Source organism: Pseudoliparis swirei, chromosome 3 (assembly GCF_029220125.1).
Source record: "Pseudoliparis swirei isolate HS2019 ecotype Mariana Trench chromosome 3, NWPU_hadal_v1, whole genome shotgun sequence".
Classification (NCBI taxonomy): domain Eukaryota; kingdom Metazoa; phylum Chordata; class Actinopteri; order Perciformes; family Liparidae; genus Pseudoliparis; species Pseudoliparis swirei.
The window spans coordinates 16,011,042-16,038,085 of NC_079390.1; the positions used below are offsets into that span (position 1 = coordinate 16,011,042).

General features: G+C 45.5%; 3 protein-coding genes across 10 annotated transcripts; 2 read left to right on the forward strand and 1 right to left on the reverse strand.

Annotated features, from left to right (window-relative positions):
* The first annotated feature begins 10,239 nt into the window (after positions 1-10,239).
* Positions 10,240-14,132, forward strand: tiprl (TIP41, TOR signaling pathway regulator-like (S. cerevisiae)). The gene is made up of 8 exons (XM_056442712.1): positions 10,240-10,335; positions 10,987-11,114; positions 11,444-11,623; positions 12,145-12,244; positions 12,319-12,450; positions 12,616-12,711; positions 12,830-12,892; positions 13,424-14,132. Exons 2-8 carry the CDS (start codon positions 10,990-10,992, stop codon positions 13,553-13,555), a joined length of 828 nt encoding a protein of 275 aa, XP_056298687.1. The 5' UTR covers positions 10,240-10,335; positions 10,987-10,989; the 3' UTR covers positions 13,556-14,132.
* Positions 14,133-14,904: 772 nt separating this feature from the next.
* Positions 14,905-21,553, forward strand: ska2 (spindle and kinetochore associated complex subunit 2). The gene is made up of 7 exons (XM_056442724.1): positions 14,905-14,947; positions 16,593-16,679; positions 19,026-19,202; positions 19,428-19,502; positions 20,250-20,292; positions 20,706-20,832; positions 20,946-21,553. Exons 1-6 carry the CDS (start codon positions 14,915-14,917, stop codon positions 20,813-20,815), a joined length of 525 nt encoding a protein of 174 aa, XP_056298699.1. The 5' UTR covers positions 14,905-14,914; the 3' UTR covers positions 20,816-20,832; positions 20,946-21,553.
* LOC130211680 (inactive serine/threonine-protein kinase TEX14-like) lies at positions 21,489-26,949 on the reverse strand. 8 transcript variants are annotated; one of them, XR_008835144.1, is made up of 10 exons: positions 26,736-26,949; positions 26,499-26,650; positions 25,899-26,339; positions 25,002-25,735; positions 24,788-24,884; positions 24,640-24,712; positions 24,256-24,389; positions 23,403-23,497; positions 22,324-23,148; positions 21,489-22,223 (listed from the first exon to the last, which is right to left on the reverse strand). XR_008835144.1 is itself a non-coding variant. In XM_056442646.1 (10 exons), exons 1-10 carry the CDS (start codon positions 26,798-26,800, stop codon positions 22,663-22,665), a joined length of 2,163 nt encoding a protein of 720 aa, XP_056298621.1. In that variant the 5' UTR covers positions 26,801-26,949; the 3' UTR covers positions 21,489-22,662. The 8 variants fall into 8 exon arrangements, 6 of the variants coding, with proteins under 6 accessions (XP_056298621.1, XP_056298605.1, XP_056298639.1 ...); XR_008835143.1 differs by having other exon boundaries at positions 21,489-22,013; positions 22,134-23,148; XM_056442646.1 differs by having other exon boundaries at positions 21,489-23,148; positions 25,899-26,034; positions 26,149-26,339.
* Between the last annotated feature and the right edge of the window lie 95 nt (positions 26,950-27,044).

The window sequence follows — 27,044 nt, forward strand, 5'->3', positions numbered from 1 at the left end:
TGTGAGCGAGAGAGCGAGAAAGGGTATCGTGACCTTTCACAACATAGAGCCGTAGAGGGCACGATGAAAACCACATCTTCTAATGCAAAGGATCCCACTGCTCGGCATCCCAACTTAGAGAGACGTTCAAATGCCAGGTGGTCGACGGGCATGAAGACAATCGAGTACACAAACTGATCTCAATGGACGCTTAGCTGAGCCATGGCAGGAGGTTCCCTACAGCTCATAACATCAGATCAACCCAACAAAACATGTCTGACAGCTGGTGGTATTGGGAGGGGCACAGGGCTGTTTGCATGGGAGAAGTTTGCCTTTCTACAAGAAATCTCCTCAACTTTAGACAACACGCCTAAAATATCATGGTTTGTAGCAGAACGCCATGAAGACCAATTTTACGACGTTGTTCCTCTGAGTACTTGTTTTTGTCTCGTATAGGCGTCTTGGGAAAGGTCGGTGGCTGTGGAGATAATGAAGAGGCACAGAACGAGGTAGAACCAAAGGGTCAAGAAGCTTCATTTGTACGACGCTTCAAATGTACATGAACCCTTCGCCTTGAATCTCTCTTCTCATCCTGGACGTTCTTCCGGTGGAGATCCTTCAGCTACTGCAGAGCCTTCGACACAAATGGATTCAACTTTGTCAGATTCAATCCCGCTTGTATCGACAAACTTGTCTTGGGTTCAAAATGCTTGACATCAGTCTGTTTGTTTATGTAGAGAGGAAACCGTCCCTCTCTGTGAAAGACATCCGCCCAACCCTGCACCAGGTAGGTTTTTATGTAAAAGGAAAAACGTGGACGTTCCAATAACTTGTTCTAGTCTTGTGTCCTTTGCAGTGACAAAATTACTTTAAATTCTTAATATCTTTGATATCAGGTGAACATTGATATTGTTGGCTGGAACGACGAGTATGCTACCAGCTCTTAACCAAGCTTACATAAGTTTCAAGCCAACTTGTTTCATATTTACAGCTGATTGGAATTAAACCCTAAACCCTATGAAATGTGTCTGAAATATGCACTTGGCGGCAACATCATTGGCGTAGCACGAACAAGAGGGCGTACAAACTGTGAGGAATAAAAAAGTAAACGAGTGTAACCCAAAGCTGTTACCGGCAAAAAGCCCTGAAGCAACCTTCACGATGCCAAGGAGGGATTGTGAATATCTGACTATGGAGCTGAAGGCTAGCAAAGAACTTGACCAAGTTAGCTGAAAGAGACACACGTGACTATGTCTGGTTTTCAAAATCAGGTTTTCACAAAGGATATAAAATGCATGTATGGTGAGAGTGAGAGATGTCCTCAACTCAAGCTCCATCTCCAACTCCAGTCACAGCTGCTTGACGGCTTACCCGCAGTCATGTGTGCAGACTTGGCATTGGAGTCCTGATCGAAAGAGGGAACAATGTTTTGTTTTCTCGTGACGAAAGTTTATTGTCTCGAGATAACAACAAAATGAAATAGTCATATCTCAAGTTAATAGCATCAACAACAAAAAATGCTTCCGTAATTTAGTCTGCTAGGTGGACTTAAAGACTCACTATTGCAGGGCTCTCAAGTTTTGAAGACAGGCAAGCGTGAGATTTCCATCAGCACCCGATACAGCTGACGGGGGGGGGGGGGGGGTGCTAGTGACTATTTTTCTGCTCCATCCCAATGCGCGCAGACCGGCGTCGGAGCTCTGCAGCGGAACAATCGATCGGCGTATTGAGCACCCCTGCATTCAAGCATTAAATAGCCGAGAGGTTTTTTCAGCATGAGGAATTCGATGTGTGGCGGGAGTGCGTGAGATAAGACCGAAATGCGTGAGTCTCACGCTCAATGCGTGAGACTTGAGAGCCCTGCTATTGCGCTGGACTGTATTCCACTACATTAGTGAGTTTCTAGTTCTGTAAATAAGTAATTTGCCCTGAAAACAAAGCAAAGAAAACATCACCTGATCTGATCTGGACTACGGGGATCTTGAATGATTCATTAATGATTTTCAGATGGCCACATTGTTTACGGGATGAGAAGTGGCATGCTAGCGCTGAATTTTCAGTGGTTGGCTTACATACTTAGTATACTAGCATACTTAAGCCCAAACGAAAAGGCCGTGAGAAGCTGGGGCAAAATAACGAGGAGCGCAATAACGAGAGTAAAGAGGAGGGGCGAGCTAGCTAATAAGCTAACGAGGAGCAGCAATAAAGATCTTTTTGAGGAGTTTTCAAACAGTAGCAGTCGTACCACAAGCTGGTACAGGTGGTGGCTGCGTTTTTGGATTTATTACCCGAGGATGATGTGTGAGGACAGGTCCGAAAGTGTGAAGAAGAAGAGGAGGCAATTCCTAAAAAGAAAGAATAATACATTTTTTTAACTCATTTTTTCTAGCCATTTTTGGGACTGGGATGGATGCAGACAGCGACTGATAATCCAAAAAAACAGGACAGTTGCCTCTCCTCAACTATTGCCCCTCCTCACCTATGCCCGGACAGCGAACAAGCCATGCAGGGTACACACCAACCTGGCGGAGGCGAGGTGGGATCAGACTATTGCCTGCACTTTTACAATGTTAACGATGGTAATTGATACGAGACAAATGATGGCCATGCTGGAGGCGCTTTACACAGCAGGTCCATCAATTAACACAACAGGTCCATCAATTAACTTCAAAATTGACAGCTTTGTTCGCCCAGCGTGACACAATGTCTGGTCAAGAGGTGGAGTGAGACCGTTTGACCGTTGACAATACTTCATCACCAGCAGGACAGCGAACAAGCCATGCAGGGTACACACCAACCTGGCGAGGGGCGTGGTGAGGTTCACTTTTTACAATGTATGATGGTAAAATTGATATCGAGAGACATGCAACTGTTGTTTTTTTTAGCTGCTCAAGTTCAAATGATGGCCATGCTGGACGCACAGCAGCAGCAGGGTCATCAAATTAGGTAAGAAGTGGTGGAGAGACCGTTCCGTTGAACCATCTACTAGCGGGACAGTTGCCCTCCTCCAACTATTGTCATCTCCTCAGACAGCGAACAAGCCATGCAGGGTACACCAACCCCTGCGGCGGGGGGGGTGTGTGGTGTGGTTCACACCATTGCCTGCTGTGGTGCACAACAACAAACGCTATGGGGGATAAATTGACTTTTACAATGTTAGCGATGGTAAATTGGATACGACATGCAATACACACTGTTTAATGGAGTTGTATACATGATGATGTTTCCATGATGTAAAAATCTCTTAATCGTTACCTTTTTTCCCTTTTTCAGCAGCACAGCTCAAAAGATCAACTATAATGAATTGTTTTTAACCCTGTGTTGCTTTTAGGTCATTAATTAATCCTAAGGCGGGGGAGGGTGTATTGATTTGGTCAAAATGACCTAACAAAAACAAAATTTAAGGGTCTCAAAAAGCTCGGAGGACATGATGTAAAAACAACGTAACCATCACATCCTCATGTTCACTGATGATGTTGGCAAGTCCATAAATTGGAAAGGATTCATGGAAAAATCCTGTTCACCCGCTGCCTTCTGGGAAGTACGGCACTATCCGTCTCGGGTCTTAGACTGGAGAAGAGTTTCTTCTTCTCTGACAATAAAATAAAAGACTGACTATATTTAGCAGCATATACACTAAAAGAATCACTCACACATGCGCCCACTGACGACCTCAAGGTTCGCCGCACGCCGTGGTTCAACTCAACAGGCAGCAGACCGGGAGGAGGCCAGGAGGCGACTGTAGACGCCCCCCCCACACTGAACATATAAAAAATATATTTTTTTGTGTTGTGTTAATCCTTTCAAATAAAAACTAAAAAACATTATTTGTTTTTATTTTTTGTTGTTGTTGCATTGATCTGGGCCAAATGAGCGCTTTTTAGGAAGGGTCAATATTTTATGAGATATCTATATTGGCGGCGGGATCCGCCTCCCGCCGCCCGTATCCGCCAATATTACGCAATGTTACGCAGTTCCGCTGTTGGCGGTGTGGATTTGGTGCGCGATCGGACCCGTTTGCGGGGAGCCTTCCCGGAGGATGGCGGCGATTGGGGTGATCTGAACGGAGTCGTTAACAGGGATCTCTGAGATTGGCGATTAGCTTAGTTTATCATAAACATGGAAAGCAGTGAGAAACAGCTAGCCTGGCTCTCTCTCTTTTTGTTTTGCGTACTTAATGCTTGACAAGTGTCTCAAATAGAAATGTTGCTTGCTATATACTCATGCATTCACTCTTTATGCAAATCTATAATGATCTCCTCCTGACTCCAGAGCTAAAGCAACAGCATCACACATCTTTAAATATGATTATTGGTAAGAAAGCCAATAACTGCATTTCCCAAAATGTCAAACCATTTGTTTAGTAACAGCATAACATATTTTAAATAAGTCTTGATATTGTAATGTGCCGAGTGAAACTGAATTTGTGACTTTGTGTTGTACCAACAGCTACAACATTTGATGCCGCACCAACTTCTAAAAAACTAGCATCCAAACCCAGTGGTTTTTCCAAAGAGAGAATATCCTGGAGAGTAAAAGTACCAACACTCAGTGGCTTTCACCCAGAATGCCTTGCTTTACGTGTGTCTTTCCAGCCAATGACACTTATTGAATGTGGACAAATTGCTTGGAGCTATTTCAATTGATGATTTGAAGAAGGTCGGAAGTCTTATTTGGAAAATCACATTTCTAGTTCTTTAACGTGATAAAATGTTCCAGAAATCTACTACTACAAACTTCTCGGCTAAACACTAACTATTCACTCTGATGAGACCAGTCTTCCACCTGTCAGATGAGGACACTTTGTGGATTTGCTTAAGACAATGCTTCATCTGGACGTTGAGATAACGCCCAGTCAGCTTCATAAGGATCCGTCCATTCATCACCACGAGTGACCTCACCAACAGCGTCCAGTGAGTCCACCTTAGAATCCGTTGTAGAATCTCAGCTGGTGCTGGCTGATTGAGGAATGCCACGTTTTAATTGATCGATTTTCTTCCAGCTTGATATCAGTCTGTGAGATGATAGAAGTGAGTCGAGATCAGAGTCCGACTTAAGGGACCAGCAGCCTTGGTTGAACCCTCAGGCTTCCAGCAGCACCGCCAGCCTGAACCAGCACAACACCTCCGGCAAGGTCGCTCCCGCTTGGCACAGTCGCCAAGAGCATCCTCTCAAACTGGAGATGGCGACCCAATTGCAAGGGAAGACCTCGTGAACAGATAGATTTCATCCAGATGCACGGCGCAGGTAGGCTCAATCATAGCAGCACAATACTAGTACCAATAAGGTCATGAATACATTTGAACTTACACACAGCTGGTGCAACAGCCTGCAAGTTCATTTTGAAATCACTTCAATGGATTTAAATCTGATCTGAAATAAAGGAGTAAACAAGAATTGATCACGCTGGGAAAGCGAGAGAGAATCTATTATCTACTAAGGGGAAATTATATCAGTATTCTTCTCAGTGAACATGAACCATTGCTTTTCTTAACTTTGCGAGCATTTAACAATCATAATCAGAGTTGCCTCAAACACAAAGCTGCGAGGCTGGAGCTTCATCCAGCAAAGCCTCGGAGGAAAAGGATGTGGGCCACTTTTGTAGATGTTATTTAGCTTGTCTGTACTGATACTTTATTATTTAACTTAAGAGATTCAGACACATTCGGTCTCCGCAGAACTCCACGCAGCAGCTCGCCTGAGAGGAAGAAGATGAAGATGAGCCGGCTTCATGACCCTAAAGAGGCTCCAGTCGAATAATATTAGAGATTTACAGATTAAATTAAATTAAATACAATTAAAGTTAATGACTACTGCAGATTTAAAGTGTGCTGAATAAATTGTTGAGTCACAGAAGAAACCGTTTTTGACAACTTCTTCAAAAAGGCCACACGGGCTTCTCTCCTTCGCTGACGACCATCCAGACATCATTTGATGGCGTCTTCAACTCAAAATAAGACCCAAATAAACACTGTGTCATCAGGCAAAGGAGGAGCCTGTGATTAGTTCTGTCATAATGAGAGCAGGTTTCTTCAGGTCTGAATTTAACACCAATGCTCCAAAGAGGCAAACAGGTACCCAAACTTTGAACCTGGTAATATTAGTTAGTGGTAAATTGAATCCGGTATTTGTTTCTTAAAGCCAGACTTTAGGGAGTTATAAGTGCCACTGAGTTTGTAATGATCGTATATGTCGGTCTCTGTGTATGGCACCAGTAAAGGGTAAACCTGTTTGTTTATATGTCTTTGCGTACCGGAAAGATTATCGGTGGCCTGAAGGAAACGCAGCGCCTCGCCCCGTTTCCGCCTGTCTTGAACTCTGTTTGTCGGCTTTTGGGGGTTGTTCTGTCATTTACTTTTATTGGGGGGACATTAAGAGACTTTGGTACTGTCGGGATCCGGGGAAGGAATTATACTTTGGGAGGAGTTCATTGTTTGTTATGCATGTTGGTTTTATGTGTTGCAGCGTATGTCGCATTGCATTTGCTTTAATAATAACATTTGGTTTCTGTTATGACTGTTTCTGTTATGACTGTTTCATATTTGCCATTCTTGGTGGTTTTCAATCATATTAAGCAGGGACTCAACACTCAATATCAGATCCACCCATTCCCTTAAAATAGCGTATACTTTCCCCTTTTGATTAGGAGGAAGAATTGTTACAAGTTTTAAACAACCGTATGTCCTGCAATATGCCACAATCAGTATCACAATAATAATACATCCATTATTACATCAAATTAAAACATTTATTTATTTTGTTCCATGTCACTCGGCCTCTGTCCACCTATGTCACTCAGTTCTATCGTCTAGTCTCACTCTGGCTGAGTTGTTTTATGTCACTTCTGATTCGGTCATCTGAGGTCACTCTGGCTAAGTCGCCCTAAGTCACTGTCGCCTCTGCCGTTCTATGTCACTCTCTGTTCCGCCCTACTACTTTGATCCATATCAAACGTTGAAGACACTTGAAGTAACCGAGCTGACCCTATGACTTGCCATAGATGAGCCTATCTGTACCTGTACATGCTTGTCCACCCTCATCCAGGCTCCTCTTCATCCTCTTGCTCTGTGAAGAAGGTGCTGTCTGGATTTCTGCACACATCAAAACTTAAATCTCTTGAATATTAAAGTCCAATGGGACATATCGTCAAAAGCAAAGTGATGCAACAGCTACCTAATTAGACACTTTTCTTTTCTTCTGAGATTCGGTTCGGGTCACTGTCACTGAAGCCTCATTAGAATGTTTCGTTCTGGTCTTCCTCTCCTCACAGTTTGGGTTTTCTGCACAGAACAAATGCTGTTCCCACAGGAACGGCACAATGTCATCAAAACAGAGAAGTTACATAACACCTACCTGGACTCTTGGCCTCGCTGGATGGAGCCTGCTGAGGGTTCTCTGTGGGGAAAGAAGTTTAAAAGTGTCACCAAGACTTTGTAGACGGTACATGGTTGTACTGAGACCCGTTGGATAGGAGTCAAAGCTTAGCTCACTTGTGTGTGTGTCTCCAACTTATCCAGGCTCATCTTCATCTTCTTTCTGCGTGGATGAAATGCGTCTGAACCTCACTAGACGGAGATTCAATTGGACCATTGAAGCATGCTCTTCTTCATCTTCTTCCTCTCTGGGGAGCTGCTGCTTAGGGTGTGAAATGTGTTTGAATCTCCTGAATTTTAACACGGGATGCATCAAAACCACTTGTTCAGTCCTGTATTGGTCAATACAGAGTACCGATCAGATACCATTGTTTGATGAATAAGTGACTGGCTTCATTCTTTTATGTGTAATGTGATATCAAGCTTGATTTAAGATTTAAACATTGCATTCCTAACTTATTCCCACCCCCCCCCCCCCCCCAAAATGTAAGAAATACATACATGAATGTAAATACACTGAATTGCTGTTTAATAAAACAATGGCATCTGATACCAGATTGGCCTATTGCCACAGATACCCGATCCAGCTATTTGAGTCTGTATTGGACCAATACCATGACCTGTATCTGTGCATCTCTAATATTATTGGACTGGAGCCTCATCTTCATCTTCTTCCTCTCAGGCGAGCTGCTGCGTAGAGTTCAGCAGAGACCAAAATGTGTCTGAATCTCTTAAATTAAATAATAAAGTATCAGAGAATGAATCCATAAAAATGCAAGAGAGAGAGATATGGCTGTTGATAGGACTAGTTGCTATGCTCCTCCGCCACAGATTTGCTGCTGCAAACATTACAGGTGGACATGACTGAAGTGCTTCATGGGCCATTTCTTATCTCACCTGCAGGTGACGATTTCCTAGAATAGTCTCTCATATCTTTGGAATAAGAAAGTGAATGCAGCTTACGCACACCACCTACAGGGGAGAGGAAGCACTTTCTCAGCACCATGTGGGCCACACACACCACAGGGATAGTTCCACCTTACTGGCCTGTCAACCCGTTTTACTTCCTCATAAGCCACCAGTTAGTTGCATTGTATTTTCATTTTCTATTGAAAATATATCTCACCCAGCTTATGTTCCTGTCTCATGCCTCTCAAACAACCCAAGGCAAATTAGTTTTCTCTTCAGAAACACTATCAATGATGTCCGGTAAATAGTTATTGTATGTAAAAAGGATCATCTCAGATACAAAAGACACAGAGAAAGTGCATTTTCATGCTTAATGAAAGACACCAAGTGCTTTTGGTGTCTCCACGCTCTTCCCCCCAGTGCTTCCATCAAGCCGGTGTTTTATATCCTTTTTAGTTTATTTCAGCTATTCTCATTTCCATACTCTCAATTCATTCCCCATGCACTTTGATACAATTCATAAATTGAAAACTATAACAAAAATAACAATTGAATAAGAGAGAAATGGTTTCCATTTTCAAAAGGGGGACCGGAGAGCGTGCTCGAACTATCGTGGTATCACACTACTCAGCTTCCCCGGGAGGTTGGTCGAACCTCAGACTCAAGACCAGCAGTGCGGATTCCCTCCCGGTCGTGGAACTGTGCACCAGCTCTTTAACCTCGAAAGATTACTGGAGGGGTCCAACCAGAGAGTTTGCCCAACTAGTCGACATGTGGTTTGTGGACTTGGAGAAGGCTTTTAACCGGGTCCTTCTGGGGTTTTTGTGGGGGGTGCTGCGGGAGTATGGGGTTCCGGACTCGTTGCAACGGGCTATCTGGTCTCTGTACGCTTGCAATAAGAGCTGTGTTAGCATTCTCGGCATTAAGTCAGACACGTTCCCGGTGGGTGGTGGCCTCCGCCAGGGCTGCCCTTTTTGTGGTTTTCATTGACAGGATATCTAGGCCGGAAACCGGTGGATTGCTCCCTCCAGGTGGGGACCGAGTTCCTGCCCCAAGCGGAGGAGTTCAAGTATCTCGGGATCTTATTCACGAGTGAGGGTAAGATGGAGCGGGAGATCGACAGGCGGATCGGTGCAGCTGCAGCAGTAAAACAGGCGCTGTACCGGACCGTCTTGGTGAAGAGGGAGCTGAGCCGGAAGGCAAAGCTCTCAATTTACTGGTCGGTCTACGTTCCAACCCTCACCTCTGGTCACGAACTCTGGGTCGTGACCGAAAGAACGAGGTTAAGGATACAAGCGGCCAAAATGAGTTTCCTCCGTAGGGTGGCCGGGCTCAGCCTTAGAGATAGGGTAAGGAGCTTGGACATCAGGGGGAGGCACATCCAACTGGGAGGAGACCCCGGACACGCTGGAGGGATTTTATCTCCCAGCTGGCCTGGGAAAGCCTCGGGATCCCCCATAGTGAGCTGAAAAGTGTTGCGGGTGAGAGGGAAGTCTGGGTCAGCCTGCTTGGTCTGCTGCCCATGCGACCCGACCCCGGATGAAGCAGATGAAAATAGATGGATGAATGAATAAAAGACAAACACCAATCTTGCTTCCAGTTCTTTATTTATGTCTCAGTTGAGACTGACTCCACACTAAGACCCATGTTGGGTTTAAGCCATTTAAGGCAAACTAGGGTAGGCCTATCAGAATAGGAACACAACACGAATGTCTCATATCTATCTGATCATGCTCTACAATTTTTCCCACGCCAATTAATATGCGCGTACACGTGACCAGGGCCACCTCTTCTGCTAAGAGTAAATACAAATACGTTACCGCTTGGTGAAATTATAAATGACTGAATGTATAATGTTACAAATGTATAATGTTGCAATACAAAAAACATCAAGCCCGCCATGGATCTACCCAGAATGCAGAATCATCGGACGGACGGACGGTAACACCCGGAAACGGACACCACGCAAAAATAACGGAACGCTCAGTCTAAGCCGAGCAAAACCAACCGGACAGTTTATAGCGGCGCACTCGAGCAGCCTCCATGACAGCTAACAGTCGACTACAACACCAAGGTAAACAGATTTTTCTCTGTTAACGCGCGTGCTCACACACAGTCGAGGCTGCTTGGAGTGCTTCTGGTTCATGACGGCTGGTGTCCATGTCCGGCCGGCTTTTGGGAGTTGTGTCTGCCGGAAGTAGCGAGACGTTCTCCGAGCAGCGAAGCAGAGGCTCCAGTCAGACAATATTATTATCTTATTTGAACAATTTGCACCATGAGCAGAACACTAGCAGCCAAATCTTTCAAAAGTTTGATTAGTGTTTTCAGTAATGCATGCCTGGTTTAACGGAACTAACGTAATGAATAAGTGTGTGTGTGTGTGTGTGTGTGTGTGTGTGTGTGTGTGGGTGTGGGTGTAGGGGTGGCGGGAGGGAGGTAGGTAGGTAAAGAAAGACACAAATTCATCAGAGGAGAGGAAGTTTGATGTGAGGTCCTGGGACAGGGATGTCATTTGTGTACAGACTGTAAAGCCCTTTGAGGCACATTTGTGATATTGGGCTATATAAAATAAACTGAATTGAAGTCACCACCTGTACATTCACCAGCACCAGACTCGTTCAGTCAGCGTGTTGAGTTCCAAAAGGAGTCTGCACCGGTTGAGTTGTGTTGGGAAGCAGCCATCAGTGTTGACAAAGAGCCAATGTCTTTTTTTCTTTTTCCATAGTTGATGTTGACCTCACTGTCCACGATTATGTCCCATGGCTTCAAGAGCAGCAAGCAGGACTTTAACTTCGGACCGTGGAGGGTGACTGCTGCCAGAAACCACATCATGAAATCCAAAGACATTGAACGGTGAGATTGCTCCCTGCACAGTAGGAAGCAGAGATGGGTTCGTCTTTTGCGCTTTCGCTCTAACAATCTCTGTGGGGGGGGGGGGGGGGGTTCGACACAGCAGTTCATCTTTGTATTATTATTGTTGAAGTGTGTGTGCATACAATTATGCACTGATGTACAGTGGTGCAGCCAGAAGAACATGGCACTATAAGCCTCCCTGTGTACCTGCAGAGCTCAGTACTGGTGTAGTTTCCTCCTCCTTCAAACTCACTAAGCATCATTACTTACAGTTATGTCAACTAATTGAATGAATAGGCTGTGTCAACAATTGCTCTTTGCCTCTCCAGGTTAGCAGAGGAGATTAACATGCCCTCTCTTCCGGAGATGCTGTTTGGGGACAACGTGCTGCGCATCCAGCACACGGACGGCTACGGCATCGAGTTCAACGCCATCGATGCCCTGAGGAGAGTCAACAACATGGAGGATGCTGTCAAGGTGGCCTGTGCGCAGGAGTGGCAGGAGAGCAGGCAAGAGAATGCCCCAAGGGGATTGTTTGGTTAACGTGCAACGCGTCATTACAACAAATAAAATAAGATGTTGTTGTTTGTTCAAAACCGAAGTTATCCTCAGGTAGAATAAATTACTGTCTGTTCACAGTTGTGGCTTGTAACACACAATACAGCAGAGGTCCTGTCGGAGAGCTGCACTCTACTGACTGCACCTTTCTAGTTAATAAAAGAGGTTGGCTCTCCCCCTGTAGCAGTGATTTACATGTGTGATGTTCAAAACCACGTTGCTTCAAAAGGAAATAATGAAAGACAACAGGATGAGTGCAAAGTAGCCATGTATGTGTGGAGGTAAAGAATCTGAGACAACAGCACATCTCATATCAGATGCAGGGATGCTGTCAGAACAGCTTCAAGGAGGAAAACTCTTTTTTTTTTTTGTGTTGCGTTGAAAAGTCATTATATATAATATAAAAAAGGCGCTCATTACCAAAAATGCAAAGAATGCCACCTGAACAAGAACCTCTGTGGTCTCCTTCCAGAGCTGATTCCGAACACTCCAAAGAGGTGGTGAGACCGTATGACTGGACATACACCACCGACTACAGAGGCACCCTCATAGGAGAAAGCCTGCAGATGAAGGTGGGTCTTTTTTCATCCACACCTCCTTGTTCCACATTTCCTGTTTATCCCCTCTACTTGTCGTTCATGCGAAGGCGACCAAGACGGAGGAACGGATCGACATGGAGAAGCTGAAGGCCCGGGAACAGATCATGTTCTTCGACGAGGTGCTGCTGTTCGAGGACGAGCTGCATGACCACGGCGTCTCGATGATCAGCGCCAAAATTGTGAGTGCGGCCAAGAGGGCCGATACTAACGATCAAATCCAGCAGCAGGTTCATTCCCATTTGAGAGGACAGTCTGTGTAAACGGAGCCCGATCGGCCGAGGCATCAGCTGCCCGCAGCGCATGCAACGAGGTATAAGTAACATGTCGCTGTGTGTCTGCTGCAGAGGGTGATGCCCACCAGTTTCTTCTTGTTGCTGCGCTTCTTCCTCCGAGTGGACGGAGTGCTGATTCGAATAAACGACACACGACTGTATCACGAGGTAAATTGGTTGCCTCCAGGCAGGACCAAATAGTGTGGTTTTTACAATGGGCAAGTCATATGATGTGAAAATGGCAGAAGCTGTCTCCGCTGACTGACGATGCTGTTTGTGATTCCAGGCCGGAAAGGACTTCATGCTGCGAGAGTTCAGCACCAGGGAAAGCAAAGTAGCAGAGCTGAAGGTGAGCGGCCAACAACAATGTTTTCCAGCTACAAATACAGTCTTGATCTTTTTTTAAAGGACAGTACACCCCAAATTAAAAGATATTTATTTTCCCTCTTACCTGTGGTTCTGCATATCAATCTTTAGAAAGATGGTATTTATTACATTCAAGCTTACAGGTGTACCTAATAAAGTGGACACTCTGACACACCCGGTGGATTTAGTCTGTTTCTCTCACATAAAATTTGTTTTGTTGTCTCCTGGAAAAATAAGTTTTTAATGAATGCATTTTTAGTGGTCGACTCCCCATCACCAATATTTGTTAAAAACATTTGTGCATTCCCAATGTTTTACTTTTAAGAAACAATCCAAACTTTAACATTTATTTACACAAATCCAGTGAAAATGTATCTAAGAATAGAAGCTCTACATCGCACACACTCATTTTTATATCGCCATGTATTATTTTTGTTTAACGACGATAATGAAGCCTTCGTTAATAGAACGTACATTAAAACTCCCGTGATGTATTGAATGTATTTCTCCTCAGAATGTTCCCGCCGCACTGTACACGGATCCTAATGAGATCGCCCAGCACTTAACCCTGAAACTGACCGAGAGCGAGAGGCTGGAGCTTCCTGCCATGCAGCCTCAGACGACTGTCAACGACATCCACCAGTGACCGCCGCGCTCACATCCACGTGTTTCATGATGGGGGGAAAAAAAGGGAACCATACTATTAAACCACATTAAATCACAACAACATAACAAACATTGATTTGCCCCCTTCAAAATATCTGTACAGGATTAGTTTTTATATGTGACCACTAAAATGATGTGTTCTTAAAACTTCCTCGACAGTGTCCATGTGTTCCCGGTGCAGTTCGACGCGGCGTACCATCAGAGAGACGTAGCCCCAGTTAAATACTTCGGAATAGCTTCTGGCTCCGTTCATATTTGAACTGATTTTGTTTTATGAGGCTTTCTTATTTTTTTCAACGTGAAAGGCTCCGTAGGGTAGCTCGGTCCATGCTTGTAATATTAGTGTATCGATAATGTGTTTGTAAAAAAAAAAAAAAAAAAAAAAAAAATTACACTGAACAGCACTGTATTTTCTGAAGTCAAACGTCATCAAAACATGTCTGTAAATATGTCTGGTTTATTTTCTACGGTGACTTATGGAAGGTAAAAGAACTCCTCCAGAATCTGTGTGATTATGTCTTCAATATGGCCAAATAAATTCTGTTTGTGCAAATGTAGCACACTGGTGCTGCTGTTTGTGACAGCATACTTGTCATTATTGATAATAATCCTTCAAATGATTCCAACAGTCAACGGCAATCAAATGTCATCCCAGATAAATGTTGAGTTGTTAACTATAGTTTCACAACTTCTGCAGTGACCAAGTTAATCTGATGTTGAAATAGGAATTGGGACTTATTGATAAACAATACCAGTCATACTGTTGCTAGATGACATGTTGCATCATTCACTCTCTCCCTCACACACAAGAAATAATCAGCTTTATTGGCCAAGTATGTGTGCACAACAAAGTATTCCCCTTTACTTTGTTTATCCATGAGAAAGGGAGTGCAGTAACAAACTGCACACAGGAATGGATAGACCATGGAAGAGGAAGGCTGGAACCACAGCATAATACATAAAGTAGAGAATGGTGATTTAAAACAGTCATGTCAGTTGGGCTATATCATAGTCCAAACAAAATGTTTTCGAGATGAGCGTAAAACATGTCAGAATTATGATTTCGTTAGTTAGTTGACGCTATTAGAGAATGTAATGGAAGACATTACACACATAGACTGTAAATTGCTGTAGTGAAGGAAGACACGTAAAGTATTTCTGAAGAGAACAAAAATGCAGCCATTCCAGAAAAAGAGACGCAGCAATCCAACATGGCGCACATGCGCATGCACATGCGCACGCACACGGTATATAGCCTCTCACGGCGGTCCAATCAGTGTTGTCCTCTATTGACAGCTGGCCAATCACAGCGCCCGCGTCGGGCTGAAAACTATTCAACATGGAGACAACAGTTGAGAAGCTCGAGGCAATGGTAAGCCCAGTGTAAAACAATATTATCTGCCATATTTATCCTCTGAGAATGCGTTTGTAATTTTTTTAGATCTTCATTGAAGGATTCTACAGACATTAGCAGCTCATTAATTATGGACGCGTTGTTCATCCTCTCACAGGAAGAGCCCCCGGGTCATGGTTTCCTCTTTGCGCTGATAAAACAATTCAAACTCCTTTGCGCCAACGTTAGCGTACATATCAGGACCCGCTGTAACCCTCGAGCTAACTATTCCTCCTAAAACAGCGACCACTACGTACGGCTTGTTCAGACGTTGCGTTCCGCTTCCTGCTTCCTTCCCGATGTCGTAACATGGCCCCGGTAAGGACCCGTGCAGAGCCGCTTCGTGGAGCTGTAACGTCCTCACGAGCTGGCGGTCGCTCCCCGCCACGTTAGCCGGGCCGCAGCTCGGCAGGGACGCACACAGCATCAGAGGAACGTCCGGGGGACAATAGGCATGTTTCACGACAGCCCCAACATGTTTACGTCTTGTGTTTGCCTCAAAAGTCAATTAGTTTATTCCAGATTTACGTTTCTTATTTTACAAGTCTACAATAATGGCCGTAGGCTACTTCTCTATGTATATATTGGGAAGCAGTGAGCAGCTCACATTGAGCATTCAAAGTGGCACATTTGAGCCACTATGAAACAGCTGTGCAATGTTTTGACCAAATAAATCAGCTCAAGGGTTCTGAGAAGGTTTTTCAGTATGAGCTCATTTAGGAAAGTTCCAAAACTAAGTGTATTAGTAGTTGGTTTCACTCAAAAGCACAGAGACCGTGGATTTGATCCATGCCGGTCAGGAGGTCAGGGGGCACACAGGGGTCATCCCTTGGCGACAACGAAGGCCCGTGCCTCACGTGTTCCGCTTGACACTGTGAGATACCACCTCACGTTTTACGGGACACACTCACCCGTCCAGACTTTGGCCAAGCCGTCCACTGTCTGCCCAGTGGGCCCTTTTATGTTGTACTTCTCTGGGCCCTGCAGGGGGAAATGTGGCGGCGGGAAGCGCTTCCCACCCTCCGAGGCTGTTGGCGGGTGCTCTGACTTCATTGCACTACTGTATCAAGACAGCTAGCAGTGCAATAGTATTGTCAAAGCATCTGAAAACTGCACCGACCACCTTCACATGTCTCCAGTGTATCAAGTGACATATATTTGAGAAATAATGATCGGAAATGTGGATTTAATGAACAGCTAGACCAGTCTGGTAATTCAGAACATGACATCATTTTACTGTAATGCAGCCTGTAAGACCAGGAGAATGCCATATTACCAATTATTAGGCAATATTGAGCCTTATGTCACAATATTGATAGATCTTTTCAGAAAATAAGCCTTGTGTAGTAAGCCTCCCTCACAGCTGATCTCACCTAATGAAAAACCCCGTCATTAAGAATTAAACCAATGACACCAGTCGTGTGACCACGATTGCTGTATTTGGACCCCGATCCCATGTCCTGCTTCCAAACTCTTTTTAATCCACACTGGTTGTTGTTGTTCCATTTAGAAGTTGTCTATTTAATTTTGAATACTCTGAACAGAAACCCAGCCCTACCTATGAGCCGATGGAGGCCGGGTCAGTTTGTGTCCAGCTGTGTACTAACGCAGACTGTCTTTGCAGTTCCTGAAGTCTGAGGCGGACCTGGAATACATCGAGAGGCGGCTGACGCTGGGCTTCATCAAAAGCGAGACGGGATGTCCCGCCGAGGTGATGACTGAGATGAAGGCTGTTGTTCTACCTACAAATTCATACAACTTGAGGCAAAGCTGCCATACTTTAAATGCAATATATATATATATATATTATTGGTGGCAGTATTTTGACGTCCACTATAAACACAGTTCACCAAGTTATTCTCCATCATGTTTTCTCCTAATAATATACAGTGCATCCGGAAAGTATTCACAGTGCTTCATTTTTTCCACATTTTGTTATGTTACAGCCTTATTCCAAAATGGATTAAATTCATTATTTTCCTCAACATTCTACACACAAAAACCCATAATGACAAAGTGAAAACTGTTTTTTGCAAATTTTTGCACATTTATTAATAATAAAGAACGAAAACATAACATGTACATAAGTATTCACAGCCTTTGCTCAATACTTTGTTGAAGCACCTTTGGCAGCAATTACAGCCTCAAGTCTTCTTGGGTATGATTCCACAAGCGTGGCACACCTATTTCTGGGCAGTTTATCCCATTCTTCTTTGCAGAACCTCTCAAGTTCCATCAGGTTGGATGGGGAGCGTCGGTGCACAGCCATTTTCAGATCTCTCCAGAGATGTTCAATCGGGTTCAAGTCAGGGCTCTGGCTGGGCCACTCCAGGACCTTCACAGAGTCGTCCCGAAGCCACTCCTTTGTTATCTTGGCTGTGTGCTTCGGGTCGTTGTCCTGTTGGAAGATGAACCGTCGACCCAGTCTGAGGTCCAGAGCGCTTTGGAGCATGTTTTCATCGAGGATGTCTCTGTACATTGGTGCATTCATCTTTCCCTCAATCCTGACTAGTCTCCCAGTTCCTCCCGCTGAAAAACATCCCCACAGCATGATGCTGCCACCACCATGCTTCACTGTAGGGATGGGATTGGCCAGGTGATGAGCAGTGCCTGGTTTCCTCCAGACATGACGCTTGGCATTCAGGCCAAAGAGTTCAATCTTTGTTTCATCAGACCAGAGAATTTTGTTTCTCATGGTCTGAGAGTCCTTCAGGTGCTTTTTTGCAAACTCTAGGCGGGCTGTCATGTGCTTTTTACTGAGGAGTGGCTTCCGTCTGGCCACTCTACCAAACAGGCCTGATTTGTGGAGTGCTGCAGAGATGGTTTTCCTTCTGGAAGGTTCTCCTCTCTTCATAGAACAACGCTGGAGCTCTGTCAGAGTGACCATCGGGTTCCTGGTCACCTCCCTGACTAAGGCCCTTCTCCCCCGATCGCTCAGTCTGGCTGGGCGACTCTAGGAAGAGTCCTGGTGGTTCCAAACTTCTTCCATTTCCGGATGATGGAGGCCACTGTGCTCATTGGGACTTTCAATGCTGCAGAAATCTTTCTGTACCCTTCACCAGATCTGTGCCTCGATACAATTCTGTCTCGGAGGTCTATAGATAATTCCTTGAACTTCATGGCTTGGTTTATGCTCTGATATGCACTGTCAACTGTGATACCTTCTATAGACAGGTGTGTGCCTTTCTCAATCATGTCCAATCAACTGAATTTAGCACAGGTGGACTCCAATCAAACATCTCAAGGATGATCAGTGGAAACAGGATGCACCTGAGCTAAATGTTGAGTGTCATGGCAAAGGCTGTGAATACTTATGTACATGTTATGTTTTCGTTCTTTATTTTTAACAGATTTGCAGAAAACAGTTTTCACTTTGTCATTATGGGTTGTTGTGTGTAGAATGTTGAGGAAAATAATGAATTTAATCCATTTTGGAATAAGGCTGTAACATAACAAAATGTGGAAAAAGTGAAGCGCTGTGAATACTTTCCGGATGCACTGTATAGATATATATATATATATATAACAAATGTAATTGTACATGTTTTTTATGCTTCAGGAGACATAATGCAACACAAGAAGAAGAAAAAACATGATAGTCAATTAATGGAGAACGGGTAACGGAACCAAACAAACCAGGGCAGAGAGAAGCTAATATCAGTCAAATAATATGTGTAGAGCAATAAATGGAGAAGAGCACAACATTCAAATAGATATACAACATGTATATGGCACAGCACATTTTCATAATAGAACCGGTAGGAATATTTTGTTCCGGTTATGCGTGTATTTTTGTATCCGTTAAAAAGGTATCGGACCAAACTGCATAAATCCTCCTTGGTCATAATAAGTTCCTGAGATCAGAGATTCCAAAAGTCGTTCATTTGAGCTTTGTCCGGAGGACAATTATTGAAGCTCCTAATGAGACACAACTGGGGAGATCCTGGCTCTGTTTTACAGTCGCTCTCCAATATTCAGTCAAATAGCAAGACTCCCACATTGAGTGAGGAATATTCCTTCACACTTGAGTCCGAACTGACCGACACTGTGCCCGCAGGAGAACCCGGCGGTGATGCTGGAGAACCTGAGGGCCATCAAGGCCAAGCACGTGGCGCTGTGCTCGCAGGTGAAGGAGATCGCGGCGGCGCAGAAGGAATCCATGGACTCCATCCGGCACAACCTGGGCGGCGCCATGGAGCTCGTGCAGCGCTTCCAGCAGAACACTGACCTGCAGGTACCCGCTATGAAACGCTTCATGTTCTACAGACTGTGGAAAGTATCTGCTCTTGAAGCCACGGTCCAAATTCTGTCTCAGAAGAACATTACATAACGATCGTAAAATACAATAAGTTTGACTTGGCAGGAAAAAAAGCAGAAAAAAACATGCTTATATTGTATTATACATGTAAAATATGTTGCTTCTCTATGTATAAACTGTGTCCTCGTCAACTCGCTGCAGGTTCAGTCACTGACGGAGTCCGAGCGGGAGTCAGCAGAGCTCCTGGGTTTAGCGGTCAGTGAGACCACAACAGAGGTGAGTCAGCTCCCAGAAGTCTGTTTGTTGCTAACCTGTGTCACTAACGCACACCAGTAAACTGCACCGTGTAGATCCTCGATGTAGGGCTTCCAATATGCTCATATTCAGTAAAGCTGAACTGTTTTTATGCTTCACTCGGGATGATTTGTTCATCTTAAGCGGAGACGTGTATAACAAAGTAGGTATTGCAGTGGACTTTGTTTACCTTGTTTTTAAACTCCTTTTTATCCCCTGACTCTCGCAGCCTTGAGAAGCATCCTGCTGCTTTTCTCAGGTAGTCAGGAAGTTTCCCCTTTATGGGCTGGAGGATTACGAATACGTCTTTCTTGAAGCCCTCTATGATTTCGTGACAATTTAATGAGCCAACTTGTAGACTATTGTAAAGTCTTCTGTTGTTCAAAGGCCTTCATTTTCCCTTTTTTCTCGTAGACTTTTATTTTGAAACCTCTGTCCTGGAACACCAAACATAGCCGTGCCCCTCACTACTATTATTATTATTAATATTTAATATGACTCCGCCATGGGTTTGAATACCAGCTTTTATTCTATACCCGTTGTAAATGTAAATCATATCTTTTGTCATGTTGGATTTGACTCATGAAGTCAGTATTATAAGGTGTCAGCACATGTGCTAACCATGCGTGTCATGTGGGTCAATCGGCCGCCTCGAGCTACAATCCGGACAAGAGTGAATATCACGTCCAGGTCACTTGATGATTTCTGCTGCTGTTGGTTTTCTTTCAGGTTCCTACTCTTGGAGCAGCTTCTGGACACCAGCAGCCACCGAGTGAGTCTGGCACTTCCAGGTCTCGTACCCTGCTCTGAACACTAGCGTAGTCCAGACTGTATTGGACTCGATATGGGGACCATCATTTACTAAATTAACATCATGCTGTAGTGAAGATTTCAAACTAGAGATTGAGAACATAAGCTCATGTTGACTGAGGGAATAAATCAAGAGAGAAGTAGTCATTTTCTCATAGACTTCTATACAACCAGAGGAGTCGCACCCTGATGGACATTAGAGACTTAAAATCACTTCGACTCAAAATGTTTGACAAATAAATCCAGAGTCCAGGTGAACAACCCTTTTTAATGTCAGTTCAGACCAGTTGGAATGTCCCTCTGCAGTTTCGACACTCCTCCATCAGGTGACGGCGGTCGTCTTTGAGACTGACGCAACTGTCCGTCCGTCCACAGACTGCGGGTACGAGGAGGTGAGCGACGCCATGCTGGAGGAAGTTCCTCTGGACGTGCGCTCCAGCGTCAAGCTGGCTGACCTCAATATGTTCTACCAGCACCTGCAGTAGCACCTCGGCGACGACGGGTAGGACTGAATACTTTATTTCTATGCACGATGACATGTTGATGTTTCCGCCCGATCGCATATAAGTGACCGCTGCGTCACTCGACCGACGGGTGTCTTCTCGTCCTCTGCAGTGGCTCCCTCAGCGTGCAGAAGATGAAGCAGTTGAAGATGAAGGTGAGCGATGCCACGCTGAAGGTCCTGCATCACCTCTCGTTGGTGGAGTTGGACCGGAAGGGCCACGTTCGTCTCGCCGTGTGACGGGGAATCCACCACCGGAGTGACTCCACCCGTCCCACCGGGAGTGTGGAGGGGGAGCTCTCCGAAGAGGATTGTATTGGGTGACGTGGTCTCTCAGCTCACACAAATAACACTCACATTGAAGTCAGAGAACTTGAGTTGTGATAAATGCATGGACGTCTAGTGGTGTCAGTTCTTGTTACGTCTAGTTCAAGCGTCGGCATATGAGGGATATTGATGTTCCTGTACTGCAGCATGACGATATCAATCAGTCCAGCTGTCTGTGACGAAGACGGAACCCAAAGGATATATTTCCATGTGTCGAGAAAAACTTTGAAGATCGAACATCTTCTTTCTTGACGAGAGGACAGAGAAGGGAGGAGGCCCTTTGGGCTGTCGGAGGTTCTATAAGTGGATTGCTTTTAAACCAGATGGTGTCTTGTTTATGATTTTTATTTCCCAAAACGACAAAATGTAAAATAAATAATGTCTAAAACTTGAAGGGGACTTCTTCTCTGCCAGCGTCAAAAAGGATTTTTTAACAAATCTTTAAACGATACAAATGATGACGGCTCTGACTGATAGTCGGTTCATTCAGAGCGTCAGCAGCTGAAAACATTCCAGAATAACAAACCCTAAACCCCGCAGCAAACCAGCAACGGTGCGCTACGAACCAAACCTCCCTGTGAAGTCCACAACAGGAACCGTAACAATATGAAAGAACATTTCTGGCTCCCGAGGAGCCGGGCCTGCTGTGGAAACGCTCGGGTCATGAACGCCCGTGTTTGACTTTGAGCGCGTCACCACAGCCGTGACCGCGTCACATGTGCAGAGCCGGGGTGTTTCGAGAGCACGTGCGTCTGCCAGTGGAGGCCGAGTCATCACTGGAGCTGCCGACGTGTGCGTAGTCTCCCGTCGGGTGTCCTTCATCGCCTCCACTCTGCCCTTCAAACAGCTGACACCTAGACACGGGAGGCACTCCATCACTATATTTAGTTTCTTATGTTTTCCTGCCAGAGAAACCGATTAACTGCATGATTCTCTTTGCTGTCACTTATTATTTAGCTGCACTGGATACTCACAGCTCGTGGACCACTTTACTCGTTGGGGTGCTCCTTCCGGTGCCCTCCATGCCAAAGCCCAGCAGCACGTCGTCTAGTGTCGAGTGAGCTCTGAAAAAAGAGAACACGCAGGCGGTAGACGCAGCCGGCATGTTTGTAACTGTAAATGTGTGTGTGTAGCATTGAGACGGACACAGCCCCTGTTCCCCACCTGTTGGTGTCCTCCAATAAACTGGGACTTTTCTGTGACCCGGGAGACGCCCCGAGCTCCTCCTTCTGATCTGCCGCCACTGTGTCGGCAACGAGCTCCCCTGAGTGGACAAACCGATCCAAGTAATGAAGTATTTTGGAATGATAGTGAGCTTTCGTACTGCGATACTGTTCCCGATCAAACTAGAGGCCGAGTCGAGGACGGCTGGTCTTATCGTATCTTTTTATTACCGATCCTAACTGAGGGTGGTGGCGGGGGTGTATTGTTTTTATTTTTATATTTGAGAGTTTAGTTCAAGTATGTTTTATATTGTTTGCTGTTAAATGTATAGAATATGTTTTAGAAATTAAAAATAATCCACTTACAATGTCGGCTATTTAAAAAAAAAAAGAAAACCAACAACATAATATTGTTGATAAGGAATCCATAAATATACTTAGAGATATTCATGTTTTTGATGGTCTGTTGGTTCTCACCACTACACTCGGAGCCATGCTGCTCCTCTTCCTCAACATGCTCGCCTCCTTTCTCCTCCTCCATCACCATGTTTTCTCCTCCAGTCTTGCCCTGCAGCTGTGATTCTCTCTGCATTTCCATGAGCTTCTCTTGAGCACCCTCCTCCTCCTCCTCGTCGTACACCCTCGCTGGGCTTTGACTGCCTCCATTCTGCCTCTCTTCACTCTGCTCGGGTCCTTCCTCTTCCTCAGTGCTGCAGCCTCTGTGGGCCGTGAAGCTGGGAAAGATGGGGTCTACCAGCTCTTCCTCCTGGCTGGCCGTGATGAAGCCCTCTGGACTGCTGGCCGATTCTGCCTTGAAAGGGGGGGGCTGGAAGAATGAACAGCCCGTATGGGTCAGTTATCAATCTTCTTCAACATATCAGCAGTTTTACAGCAAATACAAAAAAACAATCTTTCAAATAAAAATAATAATACAAAATGTATATGATCAGGGAATTAGATTCATACGATATAAGCAAGAACATTTTAGTGTATTAACTTGTTATGTGTGTACGTGGTATGGCCAGTTGTGATCTTTGTCAAGCCAGAGTCCTCTGAGGAAGAGTGAATGAGATGAGTCACCTTTCCTGGTGGTGTGGTGAAACTCTCAGCCATGCAGACGGGGAAGTCTGGGAGACCGGCCTCTCTCATGGCCGGCATCACATGCCGGCGTACGCCTGTCAAAACAACACAGTCACACTGATGTCCTTTGTCTTCGTACATCCGTGTAAACCTTTCTCCTGGAAGCCGACCTCTTCACCCCTCTGCATAGACACACATGTCCTCTTCTTTAAAGTTCCATAAAAAAGGATGTATTGATTTTGTTGAGTTTATTCAAGGATTCATTTATTTTCCAAATTTTGTTCAAGGATTGAATTTGTTTCTAAATGCTAATGGTGCTTTATATTTGTATTTTTCATAGTCCCGGATATTTCAACAATTACCAATGACACATATTTTGATGCATTGCATCAAACACACAGCAGGGTCACACAACCGGGTTGATCTCATGTTTTTGCCCCGTCGTCTGAAAATACTAAAAAACACAATTTAGAAGCCAGGGCTCAGGATGGAAGACCCGACATGATGGATTGGGGACATTTATAGACTGACTGTATTTTGGCTACACAGTTTATCACAAACTCACACCCATGCCAAAATGTAAAATCAAATTTACAAAAATAAAAAGTTCACCATGTCCCCAGTGATGTGGGCTAAATGTCATGTGAACAAAAAGCGTGTATAACTACCCTACAGCATAGTGCAATGTGAGGACCAGGCCCTGCACGCCTTATGCTTATTAAAACCTTCGAGAGATCTGATCCGTCACCGCCTGCTATCGGTAGGTCGAAACATTTAGAATTTACTGTAATTGAAATGTTGTGAGAAACAGTGAAACATCTTAAATTGAAGTTCTCATTGTGTGCTGCCTTACCCGGGCTGCGTGGGGTACTGTAACAGGACGGGGCTCTCCCGTTACCACGGATACCGTGGAGATTCTTCTCAGGCTGAGCTGGAGAGTCTGTGATGCTGGAGAGCTCTGCCAGCAGAGCCGAGTCTAACTGTTCCCTGAACACACACACAAACACAAACGCACAGAGAAAAAATAGCATTTATGGATGAGTATTGCTCAATATACTTTATAAGTCCACAGGAGAAGTTATCGTCGACAAACGCCTTGACTTTTTGGCCTCATGGTGCTGTAGATGAGCCCTAGATATAAATCTCTGTCTCTCACACACACACACACACACACACACACACACACAGACACACACTCTGCAACACAAAGTGCATAGGGTCATGTGAGTGTCCTTACATGAGAGGGTTAGCTGTAGACTGAGCCTGTGTTCCACTGGCATCAGGATCACTGTCTGGGAAGCTCTCATATTCTGGGAGGGCAAACAGAGAAACTGAGTTCCACCGGTTTGCAAACACTTCAATGGTGGGAAGTCTCAATGACTTACTGGTGTTGTTGTGAGTATCTAACAGTTGGCTCCCACTCGCTGCTGGCCGGCACACCTCCATTGTAACGTCTGCGTTTTCTGGAGAACTGGAAGACGTCTGGAGGAGACAAATGAAACTCGTCAACAAAAGATGATTGTGAATTATTACAGCATAGAGAAATGTGTCAAACCAATCATTTAAAAAGACGGTAAACAGCTGACTGAACCCATGTACCTGCTGCTTCTCAGAGAGGGTGTGGAGAAGGCTGCTGTCCAGAGCTGATCTGTACAGGCTCGGCTCCTCCTCGTCCGGATCAGCTCCCACCGGCCGGCTCCCTGTCCTGAGGCGGCCCCCCTCCCTCTGCTGCTGCTCGGCTGGATAGTAGCTCAGCCATAGAGCCAGCTCCTCCTGGCTCAGCAGTTCCCAGTCCCTGCTTAGAAGCTGGGCCTCCAGCTTCTTTCCCCAAGCATCTCCCCTGTGCGGAAAGAGGCTGTAATGCTTCGAGGGCGGTCCAACAGCGGCGCTCACTCCTGAACGGTTCGTGGAGGACGTCGAGAAGGACGAGACGGAGGAGGCGCGAGAGGAGGCGCTGTGGTCCAGCTGGAGGTGCTTTTCCACTTTGTCCAGGCTCCTGCTGGACTGCCGCAGCAGCTCTCGGGACACTTTGAGGTTCACCGCAATGGTGCTCATCTGCTGATCCGTTGCTATGTTCAGGTCATCCAGCTGCTCCACGAACTCCCTGTCTATGTGCGCCTCTGGTTCTTCCTCTGGTTCTTCCTCGGAACTGACTGAGTCAAACTCACCGAGCAGAGGAAGCATGCCTGCATAAGGGTACACCTGGCGGAACGTGGATTCTCCCTCCGTACGTTCTCTCCCCGGCTGTGGCTTTGCTCCTCTGTACAGATGTTTGTCCAGGTGGACATGTCTTTCTGCCTGCCCTGTGACTAGTCTGACAGTCCTATGGACAACTGAAGTGGACAGAGGAATTTCATAATTAATTTTGTGAAACTTTCAGATCCTGCTGCAGTAAAATGTGACCAGGGACTCTGGTCCTTGGAAACACTGCATACATTTCCTGGCAGTAGCTTAAATCTTTTTAAAAATCTTTCTCAGTCTCTATGGGGACCCTACGTGTTTGCGTGTTGTGCTCTGTACCGCTCTGTACTGGTTCCCCAACAATGGGCCTATGCTGTGCTGTGGCCTGGACCTCGGGCCCCCGATCTTGTTCACACAGCCCACCAGTCATCTGCTCCTCCAGGGAGAACCTCTGCAGCGCACAAACAGGCCCAGAAAGACTTCTGAGGATGCGTCCGTGTGCATTCTGGAAATAGTAACTCGAGAAGGTATGAACATAAATATGACCGTGCAGGGTGAGGCCCACCTTGATGTCCTGCTGTAGGGTGTAGCACAGGCCCTGCAGGCTGCATGTGCGGTCCTGTGGGTGGTGCTGCAGACCTCTCAGGACCACATCATAATAAGGCTGTGGAATGCTGCTGTCTACTACCAGGGCCTCGCCTGCATCCATCGCCTGTTTGATCCCGTGCTGGTCCACTGTGCCCCACGGTTCACAGTCTGAAACAATGTGTTCATCCTCAGGTGACAAAAACAAAGCTATTTTTATCTTCAGGTGATATACAGCAAAGAAAAGGATTCACATTATATTGCATTTCTGCCGAGAGATCCCGCTCTAAATGCCCCACGCTGCTCCTTTAAGGGGGACGTGAGCACTACCTGTGTAGACTTCCTGGATCAGAGCGCACAGACTGTAGATGTCGGCCTGCGCCGTGCACGCTCGCCGCTTAATGACCTCTGGAGCGGCCCATCTGTGGAGGCTGGGGGGCAGGTCTATGTGCGGGGGGCGTTCCACACTTGTACTCTGACTGCTGGACACACAGAACATGATTATAAGCAGGAGTGTAGTGACATACAGCATATGCAGCAGCATTGAAGAGCCTCTCCATACTCTACCGTTGGGGAATATGAATCATGTTGACAATGCCTTCCAATGATCTCTGTAGTTCATGCGTTTCCATTCACGGTAACTTTACTGCACACCAACAACCACACGGCACCGATATTGAACTTTGTGTAATTAGTTATCAAGCTCCTCTTTTATGGAACCAGCTTCCAATTTCAGTCCGGGAGGCAGACACAGTCACCTCGTTTAAGAGTAGACTTAAGACCTTCCTCTTTGACAGAGCAGATAGTTAGGGCTGAATCAGGTTTGCCCTGGTCCAGCCCAGCCCCCTTGCTATGCTGCTATAGCTGCTGGCGGGC

Bases quoted from the DNA above. Each gene is read 5' to 3' on its own strand.
- ska2 (XM_056442724.1), top strand. From the start codon at position 14,915: ATGGAGACAACAGTTGAGAAGCTCGAGGCAATG. The intron at 16,680-19,025 runs GTGATGACTGAG...CTGTGCCCGCAG, and splicing joins AGACGGGATGTCCCGCCGAG to GAGAACCCGGCGGTGATGCT. The intron at 19,203-19,427 runs GTACCCGCTATG...AACTCGCTGCAG, and splicing joins AGCAGAACACTGACCTGCAG to GTTCAGTCACTGACGGAGTC.
- LOC130211680 (XM_056442612.1), bottom strand. From the start codon at position 26,800: ATGGAAACGCATGAACTACAGAGATCATTGGAAGGCATTGTCAACATG. The intron at 26,651-26,735 runs GTAGAGTATGGA...CTGTGTGTCCAG, and splicing joins ATGATTCATATTCCCCAACG to CAGTCAGAGTACAAGTGTGG. The intron at 23,149-23,402 runs GTGACTCATCTC...TCATTCTTCCAG, and splicing joins TCACCACACCACCAGGAAAG to CCCCCCCCTTTCAAGGCAGA.
- tiprl (XM_056442712.1), top strand. From the start codon at position 10,990: ATGTTGACCTCACTGTCCACGATTATGTCCCATGGCTTCAAGAGCAGC. The intron at 11,115-11,443 runs GTGAGATTGCTC...TTGCCTCTCCAG, and splicing joins AAATCCAAAGACATTGAACG to GTTAGCAGAGGAGATTAACA. The intron at 12,451-12,615 runs GTGAGTGCGGCC...TGTCTGCTGCAG, and splicing joins CGATGATCAGCGCCAAAATT to AGGGTGATGCCCACCAGTTT.